This window comes from Bombina bombina, chromosome 8 (genome assembly GCF_027579735.1).
Source record: "Bombina bombina isolate aBomBom1 chromosome 8, aBomBom1.pri, whole genome shotgun sequence".
Lineage (NCBI taxonomy): Eukaryota > Metazoa > Chordata > Amphibia > Anura > Bombinatoridae > Bombina > Bombina bombina.
The window spans coordinates 287,186,062-287,206,250 of NC_069506.1; the positions used below are offsets into that span (position 1 = coordinate 287,186,062).

General features: G+C 44.0%; 1 protein-coding gene across 1 annotated transcript in view; it reads right to left on the minus strand.

Moving 5' to 3' along the window:
- The window catches only part of SRM (spermidine synthase), a 100,448-nt gene that overhangs the window by 40,364 nt on the left and 39,895 nt on the right, over nucleotides 1–20,189 (minus strand). Inside the window, exon 3 of the mRNA XM_053691442.1 lies at nucleotides 18,308–18,400. Within this exon, the coding sequence (XP_053547417.1) occupies nucleotides 18,308–18,400 (93 nt within the window). The remainder of the gene's footprint in view (nucleotides 1–18,307; nucleotides 18,401–20,189) is intronic.

Consider the following 20,189-nt stretch of genomic DNA (forward strand, 5'->3'; position numbering starts at 1 on the left):
CCTGTTGGGGAAGAGAATATTCCCACAAGTAAGGATGACGCCGTGGACCGGACACACCAATGTTGGAGAAAACTGAATTTGATCGCTGTTTGGGTGTGCCTCTCATTATGACACAGTATGTGGAGTAATTAGCTGGAAATAAGTTTGTGCTGGCTATAATCTACTGGCTATTCTTCAATTATACAAATTACATTTTTTAGATTACTGTGCACTGATTGGGTCACCACATAATTTATAAAGGGGCCTAATTATTACTTAATAGCAAAAACATTACTACCTTAAGCTGGCAATAATTTAAATATTTAACTCTGAACTGGGATCAGTTCTTTCTAATGCACGTTGCTTAAGGATCATAAATTTTACTGTTGTCATAGGGGAGAGACATATCCTGAAAGTGTATCATAATATGGCAGCAATTGATAAGGAGTGGGAATTCGACCTTAATGAAACTTTTTCTTTGGTAACTGAAACAGCCACACCAGCAATTGGTGATGGATCTATCTATCATGACTATAAGGTACATAAAAATAACCTAATTAAACAGCTAAGACTCATATGGGAAATCTCTAGCTTACAAAGATACTTGGATAACAAAATGATCCCAATAGAATTAAGGATAAGAAAAAGACCAGGGAACAATTTAAGCAGCCCTCTCACTGAAAACTTTAAAACAAAATGGGAAAAACATCTTTCTGACTGATCATTTGGTTTAATGAAATTAATATTGAATGAAAATCAACTAAAACTTGATGTAGTTGTTGAACAAATTGAGCAATCAGAATTGGCATTTAACAAATGGAATGAGAAAGATGAATTTAGGAGATTAAAAGACGAATTGACTATGTAGACTAGGAAATTGCATGAAGACACAAAATCTAGAAGGAGAAGAAAATTCTTACGTGATTTATTAGATTACAAAGACAAGGTTTATGAATATGCAGGGAAAAATTCTTCTGGCTCTTCTGAATCAGATAGATCTGACAAAGATAATTTTGGTAACAGGGGTAGACGATTTCGTAGAAGAGATAATTTTTTAGGGCAGAGGAGACTAGCCAATCAACTAAAAGAAGGAGAGGGGGCAGAAAGCACAAAAAAGGACAATGGAAAGAAAGGGGGCTATTCACTGCGGAACTCACAAACAGTGGAGAAGTAGATCTTAATGTTAACAATACAATGGAGGTGGTTAATTTGTCTAAAAAAATCTTAAATGAAGACCACCTCAAATTATTAAAGAGAGGCTTAACCTTTTTGTCCTACTAACAAAGTAGATAAGTTCTTATTAACAAAAGATCTCCATCTGTTTGCGAGACGAGTAGTATTAAAAAGAGTTTATGCAAACAAAGGTGACACTACTAAGCTGGACATGCATGACCAACAAACCTTGCAAGAATTACAAAAATTGTTAACAGAAAATGAAGGGGGTGAAGTGAGTGAGTCATCTAATATTGGCTTTAGTAATTTGAAACCCAAGTCATCGTATATGCCCTCTCTCGCGCGATGGTCTCCAATGTTGCAAATTTTGTGAAATTAGTTGAAGTTGATATTAAAAATTTGGTGGACACAAAAGATATTCAAGATAACTTGGACACCACTGAGAGAGCAGCGCTTAATGACTTGATGAATGACAGCACAATAGTAATTAAGCCATCGGACAAGGGTGGGAATGTTGTAGTGCTGGACTACCAAGATTATGCAAAAGAATGCAAAAGACAGTTAGATGTAGTCACTCAATATGAGAAACTACGAAAGGATCCAACTAAAATGTATAAAGATATTTTGGATTCATTACTACGATTAGCTCAGAGCGAGGGCAGTATCAATAAAAATGAATTAAAATTCATGACTACTGACTTTCCAGGAGTACCAACATTCTACACAATACCCAAACTTCTTAAAAATGTCATCCCACCCCCAGGTAGGCCGATAGTGTCCGGCCAACAAGGCCTTTGTGAAAATGTAGGGAAATATATTGACTGGTGCCTCAGACCCTTCCTATCAAATCTTCCTTCATATGTTCAGGACACTAGAGACGGCCTCAAAAAAACTTGATAATCTAGTTATCTCTCCCAACACTATTAGTTTCAATTGATGTGGAATCCTTATATTCTTCCATTCCCCACCAACGTGGTCTTCAGGCTATAAAGTATTTAACACAATGTGGCAGTAGATATGAAAACCACACAAATTTTGTTATTTTGCTTAAATTTTTGTTGGATCACAACTATTTTGTATTTGATGGAACATATTACAGACAAATTTTGGGAACTGCAATGGGGGCATGTTGTGCCCCCACGTATGCTTGCCTGTACCTCGGGAAATGGAGAATATTTTGAACTCCCCTCCTGAAATTGAGAATAAAATTGATCTTTGGATCAGGTACATTGACGATGCCCTATTGTTATGGAAAGGGACAGAAAATGAATTACATGATTTCATGATCAAATTAAACCAGAATGAATGGAACCTGAAATTTACATATTCATATAGCTATAATGAATTAACCTTTTTGGATTTGAGAATTACTAAGACTAATGATCAATTAATTACTGAGTCTTATAGGAAGCCCACGGCAGCAAATACGTTATTACAGGCAAGTAGCCACCACCCACCATCTCAGATTAACTCAATTCCAATAGGGCAATTTTTAAGGCATCGGCAAAATTGCTCAACTAAGGCTAAATTTAAAGAACATGCCTGTGATCAAAAAGTGAGATTTCAAAAACGTGGCTACTCTAGAAATAGTATTAATAAGGGTTATCAACGTGCCTATCAGACACCAAGAGAAGAGCTACTTTATAGCAATACTAAACAGAAAGAAAGTATTGTAAGATTCATATCTACTTACAATAGTAAATGGCTAGATATTAGATCTATTTTGAGTAGACACTGGAAATTATTAACTATTGATAGTGAGGTGAGAAAAATTGTAGGTGACAATCCGTCACTAACTGCTTGTAGGGCACCTTCTCTGAAGGACAAACTAGTCCATAGTCACTTTGTCAATCCTTTAAAAAGTGAGAAACAAAATTGGTTGAGTAAAAGAAAAAATAGAAGTGGCTCTTTCACTTGTGGTAAATGCATAATATGCAAATTTATGATGAGAGGAAATAAAGTCTCAAATGCTGAGGGGAAAACTTTCAGAATTAAGGGACATATTACCTGTAAAAGTGAGGGGGTTGTTTACCTTGTTTCCTGTTCCTGTCCGAAATTTTACATCGGAAAAACTTACAGAGAACTGCATGAGAGAATCAAGGAACACCGCAGGGACATTTTAAAAGAAAGGGTTAAAACCAGCGGAGTAGCTAGACACTTCGCTGAGTGTCATAATAGCAGTGATGCAGATCTCAGATGGATGGGCTTAGAGCTGATTGATCTAAAATCTAGAGGAGGTGATATTGATAATAATTTACTAAAAGCTGAATGTAAGTGGATTTTTAACATGAATTCCTTACAGCCAATAGGACTGAATGAAGAGATCAATTATGCACCATTCCGCACTGATTGAGGATAAGCTAGGGCCAAAAACAAATTTTGCTTAATTTTCTCCACCATGAACTGCATCAACTATAGCTATTGAACATTCTTTAATATATATATTAGGATAAGTTAGGTGATTTAACATTTTAAATAGAACAATATTTTTGCTTATTTTCAGTGACCGGAGTTCCCACTCTTTATGGTATTTGCCTATAATTGGGTAATACTACTGAATATAGATGCATCTGACAATCTGTGTTTACCTAATTCACCGTTGGTCACTATTCAATTCATTGTGAATAAAAGGCAGTACATCTGCCTTAGGTAACTATGACGCTTGAGAAAGCCTGAGATCACTAACAGGTGAAACGTACGTTGCGTGATGCAAATGCTACGCCCACTGCAAGTTCAATGTGAGGTGTAGCACCTTGATGTTTGGAACTCTGTAACTCTGTTGCAAAGTACATGGGATACAATAACCGTTGAAAAAGAGCCCCAACCGGTCACATTAAATTTGAAACGCCAGCAGTATTCAAGATTTTTGGGGGACGGTGTGGAAAGCCGACTGCAGGGGATCAGTGTGCAGTACCCAACTATAAGGTTGACAGTGTTTACAGCCGACTGCAGCATAAGGATCCGGAGGCGTGAAACACCAAATGCGGTAAAGTAGCCAGAGGCTAGTAACCGGAGGAGACGCATAAAGAATTGGTGAGATAAACTGTTATACTGATGACTCCCTAACTGGCTGTCTTTCCTTACGGGACTGTGGATCTCTGAAAATGAGCTCTTGAATTGCATATTTAAAGGACTGTACATTGAATGGTCGCTTGACTGCACTTTCATATTGGGACATTTTAACAACTATGTCTTTACAGTCCGCTCACGTGGATTAAAATTTTGGTTATAGCTATACCCTATACATGCCATATAGAATTGCATTCTTATTTAAAGTTTAATGCATGATTAATATATGAAATAAGGCATTGGGGTACCCCATTATTTGCACTGAGTCTGTGTTCTTATTACTTTATAAGAAATCGATTGTCAAATGTATTTTTTGCAACATAAAAGAAAACTGAATTTGATCGCTGTTTGGGTGTGCCTCTCTTTGTTATGACACAGTATGTGGAGTAATTAGCTGGAAATAAGTTTGTGCTGGCTATAATCTACTGGCTATTCTTCAATTATACAAAATTATATATATATATATATATATATATATATATATATATATATATATATATATATATATATATATATATATATATATATATAAACATATATATAAACAACTGGCTCAATACTATTGTTAGCCTGTTCTATGGCGATTTACCACCTGGGTGCAGCTTCTTTTAGCCCAGTAATGCTTTTCACAGAGAAGAACTTTCCTGTAGTATATCAGTCTGATCGTGTGTGTGTGTGTGTGTGTGTGTGTGTGTATATAGATATAGATATATACACACGTGTCAGGACAAGTAGATTGTCATGAGGGACAAGTAGATTGGGCTGCCACTTTAGTCCCTTGGGCAAGTAGATTTTTTTTTTTTTAATTTCCACACCCCTGTCTATGGAATGCATAGGTTCAAACAGAACCCCTTGATGAACATTAAGAACTAAATTCAAACTCCAAGGAGGAGCAATTGTTCTAAACACAGGCCTGATTCTAGTCAGAGCCTGACAAAAGGATTGCACATCTGGAACATCTGCCAGACGCTTGTGAAGCAAAATATACAAAGCAGAAATTTGTCCTTTTAAGGAACTTGCTGACAACCATTTCTCCAATCGTTCTTGGAGAAAAGATAAAATCCTAGGAATCCTAACCCTACTCCATGAGTAGCCCTTGGAATCACACCAATAAAGATATTTACGCCATATCTTATGGTAAATTTTTCTAGTAACAGGCTTACGTGTCTGAATCAAAGGTATCAATGACCGAACCAGAGAACCCTCGCTTAGATAAAATCAAGCTTTCAATCTCCAAGCAGTCAGCTGCAGAGAAATTAGATTTGGATGATGGAAGGGTCCCTGAATGAGAAGGTCCTGCCTCAATGGAAGCTTCCATGGTGGCAGAGATGACATGTCCACCAGATCAGCATACCAAGTCCTGTGAGGCCACACAGGAGCGATGAGGATCACCGAAGCCCTCTCCTGTTTGATCCGAGCAATCACCCGAGGAAGGAGAGCAAACTGTGGAAACACATAAGCTAGGTTGAACGACCAAGGCACTGCCAAAGCATCTATCAGTTCGGCCTGAGGATCCCTGGACCTGGATCCGTATCTCGGGAGCTTGGCATTCTGACGAGACGCCATAAGATCCAGCTCCGGCCTGCCCCATCTGAGAACCAGATTGGCAAAGACTTCCGGATGGAGTTCCCATTCCCCCGGATGAAATTTCTGTCTGCTCAAAAAATCCGCCTCCCAGTTGTCCACTACTGGGAGGTAGATTGCCGACAGATAACAAGAGTGAACTTCCGCCCACTGAATTATCTTGGTTACTTCCGTCATCGCTAAGGAACTCCTTGTTCCTCCCTGATTGATATAAGCTACAGTCGTGATGTTGTCCGACTGGAATCATCAAGAGGGTCTGCGGAAGCATGTCCCTTGGGACAGATGATCCGGCGACAACCACCAAAGAAGAGAGTCCCTTGTCTCCTGTTCCAGATCTATTTGAGGAGACAAATTTGCATAGTCTCCATTCCATTGTCTGAGCATGCTCAGTTGTAGAGGCCTGAGATGAAAACGAGCAAACGGAATGATGTCCATTGCTGCCACCATCAATCCAATTGCCTCCATGCACTGAGCCACTGACGACCGAGGATTGGACTGAAGGGTTCGGCATGTATTCAGAATCTTTAACTTTCTGACTTCTGTCAAAAAGATCTTCATGGATAGAAAGTTAATTCGAGTTCCCAGGAAAGGAACCCTTGTCTGAGGAATTTGTGAACTCTTTCCAGATTCACCTTCCACCCGTGAGTCCGCAGAAAGGATAGGACAATGTCGGTATGAGACTTTGTTAGTTGATAAGACGCCTGGATCAGAATATCGTCCAGATAAGGTGCCACTGCAATGCCCCGCGGCCTGAGAACCACTATCAGAGACCCCAGAACCTTTGTGAAAATTCTGGGTGCCATGGCCAGACCGAAAGGAAGGGCCACGAACTGAAAAGATTTGTCCAGAAAGGCAAACCTCAGGAACTTGTGATGATCTCTGTGGATAGGAATATGAAGGTATGCATCCTTTAAATCCACGGTAGTCATATATTGACCCTCCTGGATCAATGGAAGAATGGTCCGAATAGTTTCCATCTTGAAGGATGGAACTCTGAGAAATTGGTTTCGACTTTTGAGATCTAGAATGGGTCGGAACGTTCCCTCTTTTTTGGGAACTACAAAGAGATTTGAGTAAAACCCCCGCCCCTGAAGTAGAACGGGGAATATTACTCCCATGGAGGAGAGATCTCTTACACAGCGTAAGAAAGCCTCTTTTTATCTGGTCGACAGAATCGTGAAAGAAGAAACCTTCCTCTGGGGAAGGATTTTTTTTAACTCCAACTGATACCCTTGAGACACGATTTCTAGTGTCCAGGGATCCTGAACGTCTCTTATCCAAGCCTGGACAAAGAGAGAAAGTCTGCCCCCTACTAGATCCGGTCCTGGATCGGGGGCCGCCCCTTCATGCTGTCTTGGTAGAAGCAGCAGGCTTCTTGGGTTGTTTACCCTTGTTCCAAGACTGGTTGGGTCTCCAGGTGGACTTGGCTTGTGCATAATTCCCTTCCTGTTTAGCGGAAGAGGGGACTCCATTGAAATTTCGAAAGGAACGAAAATTACTCTGTCGTCCCCTTTGCTTAGATGTCTTATCTTGAGGGAGGAGGTGACCCTTACCTCCCGTAATGTCAGAAATGATCTCTTTCAAGTCAGGCCCGAACAGGGTCTTTCCTTTGAAAGGAATAGCCAAAAGCTTGGATTTAGAGGACACATCCGCAGACCAAGATTTTAACCATAAGGCTCTTCGTGCTAAGATAGAGAATCCTGAACTCTTATCCGCTAATTTGGTGATCTGAAAGGAAGCATCCGTAATAAAAGAATTAGCCAGCTTAAGGGCCTTAATTCTATCCTGTATCTCTTCCAAAGTAGTCTCAGTCCTAAGGGACTCTTCTAGGGCGGCAGCCGCAGTCGTGACTAACAATGCAGGCCGCCAGTTGTAATAGGAACCCCTGATGAAAATGGAGTCTTTTGAGAAGACCCTCCAATTTCTTATCCATGGGGTCTTTGAAAGCACAACTGTCCTCGATAGGTATGTTCATACGCTTAGCCAGGGTAAAGATAGCTCCCTCCACCTTAGGGACCGTCTGCCAAGAATCCCGAACGGTGTCAGCTATAGGATACATTTTTTTTAAAAAATAGGGGAAGGAGAAAACGGGATACCCGGTCTTTCCCATTCCCTTGCAATAATTTCCGAAATTCTCTTAGGAACCGAAAAAACATCTGAATAAGAAGGAACCTCTAAGTATCCGTCCATTTTACTCAATTTCTCTGGTGGGTCCAGAGTCACCAAAACTTCCCGAAGCAAAAGGTGGAGGTGTTCAAGCTTAAACCTGAAGGACATTACGTCCGAATCTGTCGGGGGCAATGCACTTCCTGAGTCAGACAGTTCCCCCTCAGACAGAGCCTCCCTACCCCCAATTCAGAGCCCTGGGAGGGTACATCGGAGATCGCCATCAAAGCATCAGAAGTCGCAGGGACCACATGGGCCTCTGTCCTACTGCGTTTGCCTTGTAAAGCTGGCAACTTAGATAAAACTTCTTAAAGGGTGGATGACATAACTGCAGCCATATCCTGCAGAGTGAACCAAGTGGACGCAGCTGAAGAACACGGCGTCGCCTGAGCGGGCGTTAAAGGTTGTGACGCTTGGGGAGAAAGTTGCGGCATACCCTGAGTCTCATCAGTCTGAGAAACATCCTTAGATATACTTGCATTAAAGAAAATTTGTTCTTTAAACTGTAAAGCCCTCTCAGTGCATGAGGGACAAAAAGGAATAGGGGGTTCCACATTGGCATCTAAACACAATGTAGAACATGTACTTTCCTGAAGGTCAGCCATGACAAAAACCAGCAATAGCAATATTGGTCGTTTTTACTGTAATTAAAAATAAAAAGCAAACATTTTGAGAAAATTTGTTGAAAAACGTGTACTGTGTCTTTAAACATTAAAGCGTATAGGTTTTACTGCTTCGCAATAAACATGCAATAACAGGGAAGCACCATAAGACTTTTAGTAGGTTTTCCTGTATCTGTACAGTCTAACTATGCATAATGCCTTAGGGACAAAATTTAACACTTGCACCTTGCCACAGCTCTGCTGCGGCGCCTACCTGTCCCCACGTGTCACTGAATAGCACTCCGTGAACGGCGCTCCTAAGAACGCTTGTGAGTATTACAGACACAAGCTGACTTAGGCCACACCGGAGCCTAGAGACATGCTGCCAATCGTTAGGATCCGGATAGCAACTGCGCAGCTAAGCGCGCAAAACGCTAAGCCCCACCCATCGTGGGCGGAAACCAAGTCCCCGGCAATAGTAAAGACCGCATGGGAAATAAAAATGTCGGTAACCAACGCAATCTATTAGAAAGTGTAACGTGAACCACCAATGTGCCCCCTCAAACAAAAAAAAACACTCCCCTGTCCTACCATTAGTCTAGCAGAGTTAAAAGATGCCACAATCTCCCAGCGTCAAGCCCACAATCTAAGTATATCCACCGGGTTAATCACTTATTAGGGCACTGGTAACACAGCTGAACTTCACCTAATAAAGAGGGGATACCCATGCACATAATTTATGTACCCTGTGTAAACTGATTACCCCTTCCCGGTATAGGGAATAAATGCCAGTCTTTTATTACAATGAATATAGAAAACAGTTAAAATATATCTAAAGTACATAAAAAATATATACACACATATATCCTGGATCCAAGATTTACAATAATTAAAACAAATGTAAAAGCAATCAGTAAAAACAGATGTATCCAAAACTTGATTTTATCAGTACTTCGATTGGTTTGGAAATCTGATATGTTGTGAGTCAATGATACAAGCTATGTATCTTACAGTGCTTTAAAGCAAATGGATTGAATGTGTGTGGGTGCTCTTATTAACACATCAGTGTGAAATAATAAAGTGCAAACAAAGGTTAACAAAGAACAGTGTAAAGATCAGTGTAGACCTATAATGTGAACACAACTAGCAATCGTAAATTTGTGTGGTGTTAGTGTACAATAGCAAACTCCAAAAAAACCTATAAAAATATAATTTAGAATATAAAAATATAAAAATATATAAAAATCCAAAAAAAGGTCCAAAAAGGTCCTGAAACAAAGTGAACAGTCAAACAACAGTGGAGAATGTCAGATGTGAAAAATTAAAAAATGAAAAATGAATAAATGTACTTGTTTGTCCCAAACAGATGTAGTGGTATTCCTCCCAGTGTTTTTTCTCCCAAGTGTTAGATGTAGATAAGACTCCTAAGTGATGACCCAATCGGTCAGTCAGTGATCTGCCATATTGATCCTTTCTGTCAAAGAGTCTTGATAAAGGTCAATGCTTGACCGAAACGCGTCGACTGGTAAGTGATACTCTGATAGGGAGCTATTTTGTAAAACGTCTGCACTATTATTGTTCTTGTATCTTTGACAGAAAGGATCAATATGGCAGATCACTGACTGACCGATTGGGTCATCACTTAGGAGTCTTATCTACATCTAACACTTGGGAGAAAAAACACTGGGAGGAATACCACTACATCTGTTTGGGACAAACAAGTACATTTATTCATTTTTCATTTTTTAATTTTTCACATCTGACATTCTCCACTGTTTGACTGTTCACTTTGTTTCAGGACCTTTTTGGACCTTTTTTTGGATTTTTATATATTTTTATATTTTTATATTCTAAATTATATTTTTATAGGTTTTTTTGGAGTTTGCTATTGTACACTAACACCACACAAATTTACGATTGCTAGTTGTGTTCACATTATAGGTCTACACTGATCTTTACACTGTTCTTTGTTAACCTTTGTTTGCACTTTATTATTTCACACTGATGTGTTAATAAGAGCACCCACACACATTCAATCCATTTGCTTTAAAGCACTGTAAGATACATAGCTTGTATCATTGACTCACAACATATCAGATTTCCAAACCAATCGAAGTACTGATAAAATCAAGTTTTGGATACATCTGTTTTTACTGATTGCTTTTACATTTGTTTTAATTATTGTAAATCTTGGATCCAGGATATATGTGTGTATATATTTTTTATGTACTTTAGATATATTTTAACTGTTTTCTATATTCATTGTAATAAATGATATAATTTCACTTAGACCCAGCCTTGTCCTTTTGGCGCTTTAATAATAATTTTTCTTTCTGAATATCCACTTTTCTGACCGCTAGGGGTCAATTTATTAGAGCAAAGGGTCTCTTTTAGCATTAGGCGCTTAGTGTCCACCCAAATAAATGCCAGTCTGTTCTGAGCTACTCAGTCTCCCCAGAAGCAAATGACTGTACATACCTTAATGCTGAGCGCAGCATGAAGTTGTCCCACACAATGAAGATGTTCTTTTGATCACCTGATCAGTGGGAACAAACATGGTCTTAGATAATATCTGCTAAGACCATCATCATCAGGGCAGCAAACAGTATGGGAGTCGAAGAATGAAGATCTCCTCCAGTCCCCATTGCTGAAAAGCCTGCAGCTCTACCCTGAGAAAAATAGTACTCACTGGTACCATTAAAAAATAATAAACTCTTGATTGAAGAATCTAAACTAACACCTCACTTTACCTCTCCCTATCACTAACACAGGCAAAGAGAATGACTGGAGTGGGAGGGAAGGGAGGAGCTATATATACAGCTCCACTGTGGTGCTCTTTGCCTCCTCCTGCTGACCAGGAGGCGATATCCCATAAGGATGAAATCCGTGGACTTGTCTTATCTTGTAAAAGAAAAAAAAAAAAAATCCAACAGAAATGAAAACAGTTTGACAACAAAATGTAGAACTTACTCAAAGTTACAAAGAGAAAAGTTAGGAAAAATAAACTTCTGGGCAGTATCTCCCTATATAATGCGTGCGCCGTCCGGCAGTACATCCCTATATAATGTATGCACCTTCCACAAGGACAGTACACCCCTATATAATGTGTGCGCCGTCTACAAGGACAGTACACCCCTATATAATGCACGCACCATCCACAAAGACAGGACATCACTTTATAATGCTTGCGCCGTCCACAAGGGCAGCATATCCCTATATAATGCGTATGAAGTCCACAAGGGCAGGCCATCCCTATATATTGAGTGCGCCATCCACAAGGGCAGGCCATCCCTTTATAATGCGTGCGCCATCCACAAGGGCAGGCCATCCCTTTATAATGCGTGCGCCATCCACAAGGGCAGGCCATCCCTTTATAATGCGTGCGCCATCCACAAGGGCAGGCCATCCCTTTATAATGCGTGCGCCATCCACAAGGGCAGGCCATCCCTTTATAATGCGTGCGCCATCCACAAGGGCAGGCCATCCCTTTATAATGCGTACGCCATCCACAAGGGCAGGCCATCCCTTTATAATGCACGCGCCGTCCACAAGGGCAGGCCATCCCTTTATAATGCGTGCGCAATCCACAAGGGCAGGCCATCACTTTATAATGCGTGCGCCATCCACAAGGGCAGGCCATTCCTATATAATACACGCGCCGTCCACAAGGCCAGCACATCCCTATATAATGCACGTGCCGTCCACAAGGCCAGCACATCCCTATATAATGCGTGCGCCGTGCACAAGGGCAGTACATCCCCATATAATGAATGCACGGTGCACAAGGGCAGTACATACCCATATATTGTGTGCGCCGTCCACAAGGCCAGCACATGCCAGGAGAAAGCCTCTTCTCTCTAAAAAGAACATGGCTGCATGGCTTAGGTTTGCAAAGTTGCATCTGAACAAACCACAATACTTCTGGAACAATGTCCTTTGGACAGACGAGACCAAAGTGGAGATGGCCATAATGCACAGCGCCACGTTGGGCAAAAACCAAACACAGCATTTCAGCACAAACACAGTAATGGAGGGGGTGATGATTTGGGCTTGTTTTGCAGTCACAGGACCTGTGCACCTTGCAGTCATTAAATGGACCATGAACTCCTCTGTATAACAAAGAAGTCTAGAGTCAAATGTGAGGCCATCTGTCCGACAGCTAAAACTTGGCTGAAATTGGGTCGCACAACAAGACAATGATCCCAAGCACACCAGCAAATCTACAAAAGAATGGCTGAAAAAGAAAAGAATCAAGGTGTTGTAATGACCCAAAGTCCAGACCTCAACCTGATTGAAATGCTGTGGCGGGATCTGAAGAAAGCTGTGCATAAACGAATGCCCGCAAACCTCAATGAACTAAAACAACGTTGTAAAGAAGAGTGGGACAAAATTCCTCCACAACGATGTGAGAGTATGATAAAGTCATTCAGAGAACTATTACTTCAAGTTATTGCTGCTAAAGGTGGTTCTACAAGCTATTGATTCATAAGTTGTACTTAGTTTTTCACAATGGCTTCTCCATTTGGCTTTATTTTTGTTAAATAAATCATGCACAATGTAATATGGCATTTGTTGTTGTTCATCCGAGGTTGTATTTACCGAATTTTAAGACCTGCTAAGGACCAGATAATTGTTATGTCCTGATACGTAAAACCATAGAATTCAAAGAGAGTGTACTTTCTTTTTCACATGACTGTATCCCTAATCAAAAATGACATTCAGAGAGTTTTTCACTAAAAAAAATTCCCCATGCAGAAAGTAAAAAAAAAAAAAAAAAAAAAAAAAAAAATTCTGCCTCTGGGCCCCAGGGCTACTAAACTCACGGGTCCTTCGCTAACATCACCTGCACATCAGTGGCCCCAGGGCTACTAAACTCACGGGTCCTTCGCTAACATCACCTGCACATCAGTGGCCCCAGGGCTACTAAACTCACGGGTCCTTCGCTAACATCACCTGCACATCAGTGGCCCCAGGGCTACTAAACTCACGGGTCCTTCGCTAACATCACCTGCACATCAGTGGCCCCAGGGCTACTAAACTCACGGGTCCTTCGCTAACATCACCTGCACATCAGTGGCCCCAGGGCTACTAAACTCACGGGTCCTTCGCTAACATCACCTGCACATCAGTGGCCCCAGGGCTACTAAACTCACGGGTCCTTCGCTAACATCACCTGCACATCAGTGGCCCCAGGGCTACTAAACTCACGGGTCCTTCGCTAACATCACCTGCACATCAGTGGCCCCAGGGCTACTAAACTCACGGGTCCTTCGCTAACATCACCTGCACATCAGTGGCCCCCAGGGCTACTAAACTCACGGGTCCTTCGCTAACATCACCTGCACATCAGTGGCCCCAGGGCTACTAAACTCACGGGTCCTTCGCTAACATCACCTGCACATCAGTGGCCCCAGGGCTACTAAACTCACGGGTCCTTCGCTAACATCACCTGCACATCAGTGGCCCCAGGGCTACTAAACTCACGGGTCCTTCGCTAACATCACCTGCACATCAGTGGCCCCAGGGCTACTAAACTCACGGGTCCTTCGCTAACATCACCTGCACATCAGTGGCCCCAGGGCTACTAAACTCACGGGTCCTTCGCTAACATCACCTGCACATCAGTGGCCCCAGGGCTACTAAACTCACGGGTCCTTCGCTAACATCACCTGCACATCAGTGGCCCCAGGGCTACTAAACTCACGGGTCCTTCGCTAACATCACCTGCACATCAGTGGCCCCAGGGCTACTAAACTCACGGGTCCTTCGCTAACATCACCTGCACATCAGTGGCCCCAGGGCTACTAAACTCACGGGTCCTTCGCTAACATCACCTGCACATCAGTGGCCCCAGGGCTACTAAACTCACGGGTCCTTCGCTAACATCACCTGCACATCAGTGGCCCCAGGGCTACTAAACTCACGGGTCCTTCGCTAACATCACCTGCACATCAGTGGCCCCAGGGCTACTAAACTCACGGGTCCTTCGCTAACATCACCTGCACATCAGTGGCCCCAGGGCTACTAAACTCACGGGTCCTTCGCTAACATCACCTGCACATCAGTGGCCCCAGGGCTACTAAACTCACGGGTCCTTCGCTAACATCACCTGCACATCAGTGGCCCCAGGGCTACTAAACTCACGGGTCCCTTCGCTAACATCACCTGCACATCAGTGGCCCCAGGGCTACTAAACTCACGGGTCCTTCGCTAACATCACCTGCACATCAGTGGCCCCAGGGCTACTAAACTCACGGGTCCTTCGCTAACATCACCTGCACATCAGTGGCCCCAGGGGCTACTAAACTCACGGGTCCTTCGCTAACATCACCTGCACATCAGTGGCCCCAGGGCTACTAAACTCACGGGTCCTTCGCTAACATCACCTGCACATCAGTGGCCCCAGGGCTACTAAACTCACGGGTCCTTCGCTAACATCACCTGCACATCAGTGGCCCCAGGGCTACTAAACTCACGGGTCCTTCGCTAACATCACCTGCACATCAGTGGCCCCAGGGCTACTAAACTCACGGGTCCTTCGCTAACATCACCTGCACATCAGTGGCCCCAGGGCTACTAAACTCACGGGTCCTTCGCTAACATCACCTGCACATCAGTGGCCCCAGGGCTACTAAACTCACGGGTCCTTCGCTAACATCACCTGCACATCAGTGGCCCCAGGGCTACTAAACTCACGGGTCCTTCGCTAACATCACCTGCACATCAGTGGCCCCAGGGCTACTAAACTCACGGGTCCTTCGCTAACATCACCTGCACATCAGTGGCCCCAGGGCTACTAAACTCACGGGTCCTTCGCTAACATCACCTGCACATCAGTGGCCCCAGGGCTACTAAACTCACGGGTCCTTCGCTAACATCACCTGCACATCAGTGGCCCCAGGGCTACTAAACTCACGGGTCCTTCGCTAACATCACCTGCACATCAGTGGCCCCAGGGCTACTAAACTCACGGGTCCTTCGCTAACATCACCTGCACATCAGTGGCCCCAGGGCTACTAAACTCACGGGTCCTTCGCTAACATCACCTGCACATCAGTGGCCCCAGGGCTACTAAACTCACGGGTCCTTCGCTAACATCACCTGCACATCAGTGGCCCCAGGGCTACTAAACTCACGGGTCCTTCGCTAACATCACCTGCACATCAGTGGCCCCAGGGCTACTAAACTCACGGGTCCTTCGCTAACATCACCTGCACATCAGTGGCCCCAGGGCTACTAAACTCACGGGTCCTTCGCTAACATCACCTGCACATCAGTGGCCCCAGGGCTACTAAACTCACGGGTCCTTCGCTAACATCACCTGCACATCAGTGGCCCCAGGGCTACTAAACTCACGGGTCCTTCGCTAACATCACCTGCACATCAGTGGCCCCAGGGCTACTAAACTCACGGGTCCTTCGCTAACATCACCTGCACATCAGTGGCCCCAGGGCTACTAAACTCACGGGTCCTTCGCTAACATCACCTGCACATCAGTGGCCCCAGGGCTACTAAACTCACGGGTCCTTCGCTAACATCACCTGCACATCAGTGGCCCCAGGGCTACTAAACTCACGGGTCCTTCGCTAACATCACCTGCACATCAGTGGCCCCAGGGCTACTAAACTCACGGGTCCTTCGCTAACATCACCTGCACATCAGTGGCCCCAGGGCTACTAAACTCACGGGTCCTTCGCTAACATCACCTGCACATCAGTGGCCCCAGGGCTACTAAACTCACGGGTCCTTCGCTAACATCACCTGCACATCAGTGGCCCCAGGGCTACTAAACTCACGGGTCCTTCGCTAACATCACCTGCACATCAGTGGCCCCAGGGCTACTAAACTCACGGGTCCTTCGCTAACATCACCTGCACATCAGTGGCCCCAGGGCTACTAAACTCACGGGTCCTTCGCTAACATCACCTGCACATCAGTGGCCCCAGGGCTACTAAACTCACGGGTCCTTCGCTAACATCACCTGCACATCAGTGGCCCCAGGGCTACTAAACTCACGGGTCCTTCGCTAACATCACCTGCACATCAGTGGCCCCAGGGCTACTAAACTCACGGGTCCTTCGCTAACATCACCTGCACATCAGTGGCCCCAGGGCTACTAAACTCACGGGTCCTTCGCTAACATCACCTGCACATCAGTGGCCCCAGGGCTACTAAACTCACGGGTCCTTCGCTAACATCACCTGCACATCAGTGGCCCCAGGGCTACTAAACTCACGGGTCCTTCGCTAACATCACCTGCACATCAGTGGCCCCAGGGCTACTAAACTCACGGGTCCTTCGCTAACATCACCTGCACATCAGTGGCCCCAGGGCTACTAAACTCACGGGTCCTTCGCTAACATCACCTGCACATCAGTGGCCCCAGGGCTACTAAACTCACGGGTCCTTCGCTAACATCACCTGCACATCAGTGGCCCCAGGGCTACTAAACTCACGGGTCCTTCGCTAACATCACCTGCACATCAGTGGCCCCAGGGCTACTAAACTCACGGGTCCTTCGCTAACATCACCTGCACATCAGTGGCCCCAGGGCTACTAAACTCACGGGTCCTTCGCTAACATCACCTGCACATCAGTGGCCCCAGGGCTACTAAACTCACGGGTCCTTCGCTAACATCACCTGCACATCAGTGGCCCCAGGGCTACTAAACTCACGGGTCCTTCGCTAACATCACCTGCACATCAGTGGCCCCAGGGCTACTAAACTCACGGGTCCTTCGCTAACATCACCTGCACATCAGTGGCCCCAGGGCTACTAAACTCACGGGTCCTTCGCTAACATCACCTGCACATCAGTGGCCCCAGGGCTACTAAACTCACGGGTCCTTCGCTAACATCACCTGCACATCAGTGGCCCCAGGGCTACTAAACTCACGGGTCCTTCGCTAACATCACCTGCACATCAGTGGCCCCAGGGCTACTAAACTCACGGGTCCTTCGCTAACATCACCTGCACATCAGTGGCCCCAGGGCTACTAAACTCACGGGTCCTTCGCTAACATCACCTGCACATCAGTGGCCCCAGGGCTACTAAACTCACGGGTCCTTCGCTAACATCACCTGCACATCAGTGGCCCCAGGGCTACTAAACTCACGGGTCCTTCGCTAACATCACCTGCACATCAGTGGCCCCAGGGCTACTAAACTCACGGGTCCTTCGATAACATCACCTGCACATCAGTGGCCCCAGGGCTACTAAACTCACGGGTCCTTCGCTACATCACCTGCACATCAGTGGCCCCAGGGCTACTAAACTCACGGGGTCCTTCGCTAACATCACCTGCACATCAGTGGCCCCAGGGCTACTAAACACACGGGTCCTTCGCTAACATCACCTGCACATCAGTGGCCCCAGGGCTACTAAACTCACGGGTCCTTCGCTAACCATCACCTGCACATCAGTGGCCCCAGGGATACTAAACTCACGGGTCCTTCGCTAACATCACCTGCACATCAGTGGCCCCAGGGCTACTAAACTCACGAGTCCTTCGCTAACATCACCTGCACATCAGTGGCCCCAGGGCTACTAAACTCACGAGTCCTTCGCTAACATCACCTGCACATCAGTGGCTCATTGCGTCTATTTCAGGCAGGCACACTATACACCTCTTGTGGGCACATGGCATTTGCAAGATGGCTATGGACAGATTGCTTCTGTAAAGCTCACAAATCCTGACAGGTGCGATGCCTAGAACAGCTGTCACATTACTTACTTCATCAATCTCACACTGCACAACAGACTCCACAGACTGATGCTTCACCACTTCTCTCAGCACACCCCCATCTCCTCCTCCGATAATCAGCACCTACAACAGAAGCAGAAGACGGTCAGGTGTGTTACTACATTTTTATTTAAATAGGATTTTTTAAAAAATAAATACATCTAAACATATAAAATAAAGGTTATTCATCATGAAATCTAGATTTGTTTATAATTACGTAGCACGAGGCTGTAATGTTTAATAAAATAATAATTCCATGAATCCATTGACAATGTCCTGCTCTCCCATAGGCTTCAGTCAGATTATTGTGAGCAGTTTTTCTATCTAGATCATCTCACAAACTAATGATTTTTATTTCTCAGAACTAAATCTAAGTGTGAGGAGGGAGGGCGAGCAGTAAAAATGATTTATAATGTTATTGTTTTAGTTAAATAAAGCCTATTACTTTTATTAAGCTAATCATTTTTCTGCTTCCAATAAAGAACAGCTGCAAAGTTCTATTACGCTGGAGATAGTTCTCCCATTAATTTCATACATTGCAATGATCTATCTTTGTATTTCTTATGGTATAACACAATCAGCAATTGTCTGATGAAACTGGAAAAAACCCCGAAATGTATGCTTAACTGATAAATTTCTTTCTTTCTTGACATAGCGAGTCCACGGATCATCATCAATTACCGCTGGGAATATCACTCCTTGCCAGCAGAAGGAGGCAAAGAGCACCACAGCAGAGCGGTTTTGTATCACTTCCTACCCACAATCCCCCAGATAGATCGATATAGATATATAGATAGATCGATATAGATATATAGATAGATAGATAGATAGATAGATAGATAGATAGATATAGTGTAGTAGCACTCCAGCTTCAAATAGCTCCATTGAGCTTTCCTTGCCCCGGGTACACTTCAAGAGTATAGATAAGGCAGCAAAGAGGAAGTCAAATACTTTATCTTTTTGCAAGACCCTGTGAGTGACTTCCTCTTTGCTGCTTTAGAGCGGGCGGTGGACTCACCGTGTCAAGAAAGAAAGAAATGTATCAGGTAAGCATACATTTAGTTTTCAAATGACATGGTGAGTCCACGGCTCAGCATCAATTACTGTTGGGGACACAGATGATACGGGAGGGACAAGACAGGTAACCTAAACAGAAGGCACCACTGCTTGCAGAATCTCTCTCCCAAACCTCAGCCGAGGCAAAAGTATCAATGTAATAGATTTTAGAAAAACAGGGGCACTTTCAATGATAAAACTTTACATTGTACCATATTTGTAGAAATACTCATCTCTTTGTCTTGAAAGCCGGATCACCGCTCCCCCCGCCCATCTCAAGCCTCTTCCTATGTCTGAAATGACGATTCCGGCCTTCCATCAATCACAGCGTTGATTTAGGCAATGCTTCCCCCGGGGGAGAAGCCGTGATTGGAGGATGCCGGAATCGTCATTGCTGACGTAGGAAGAGGCTTGAGATGGGCTGGAGAGACTTTCAAGACAAAGAGGTAAGTATTACTACAAATATGGTGCAATGTAAAGTTATCACTGAAAGTGCCCCTGTGTTTGTAATAGTATTTTTAAAAACCAGGCACTACTTGATGAAACTTTACATTCACTTTAAAGGGACACTCAATCAAAATTAAACTTTCATTATTCAGATAGAGCATGCTAGTTTAAACAACTTTCCAATTTACTTCCATTAACAGAATGTGCACAGTCTTTTTATATTTAAACTTTTTGAGTCACCAGCTCCTACTGAGCATGTGCAAGAATAAGTGTGTATGCATTTGTGAATGGCTGATGGCTGTCACATGGTACGTGTATGCATTTGTAATTGGCTGATGGCTGTCACATGGTACAGGGGGAGTGGAAAAAG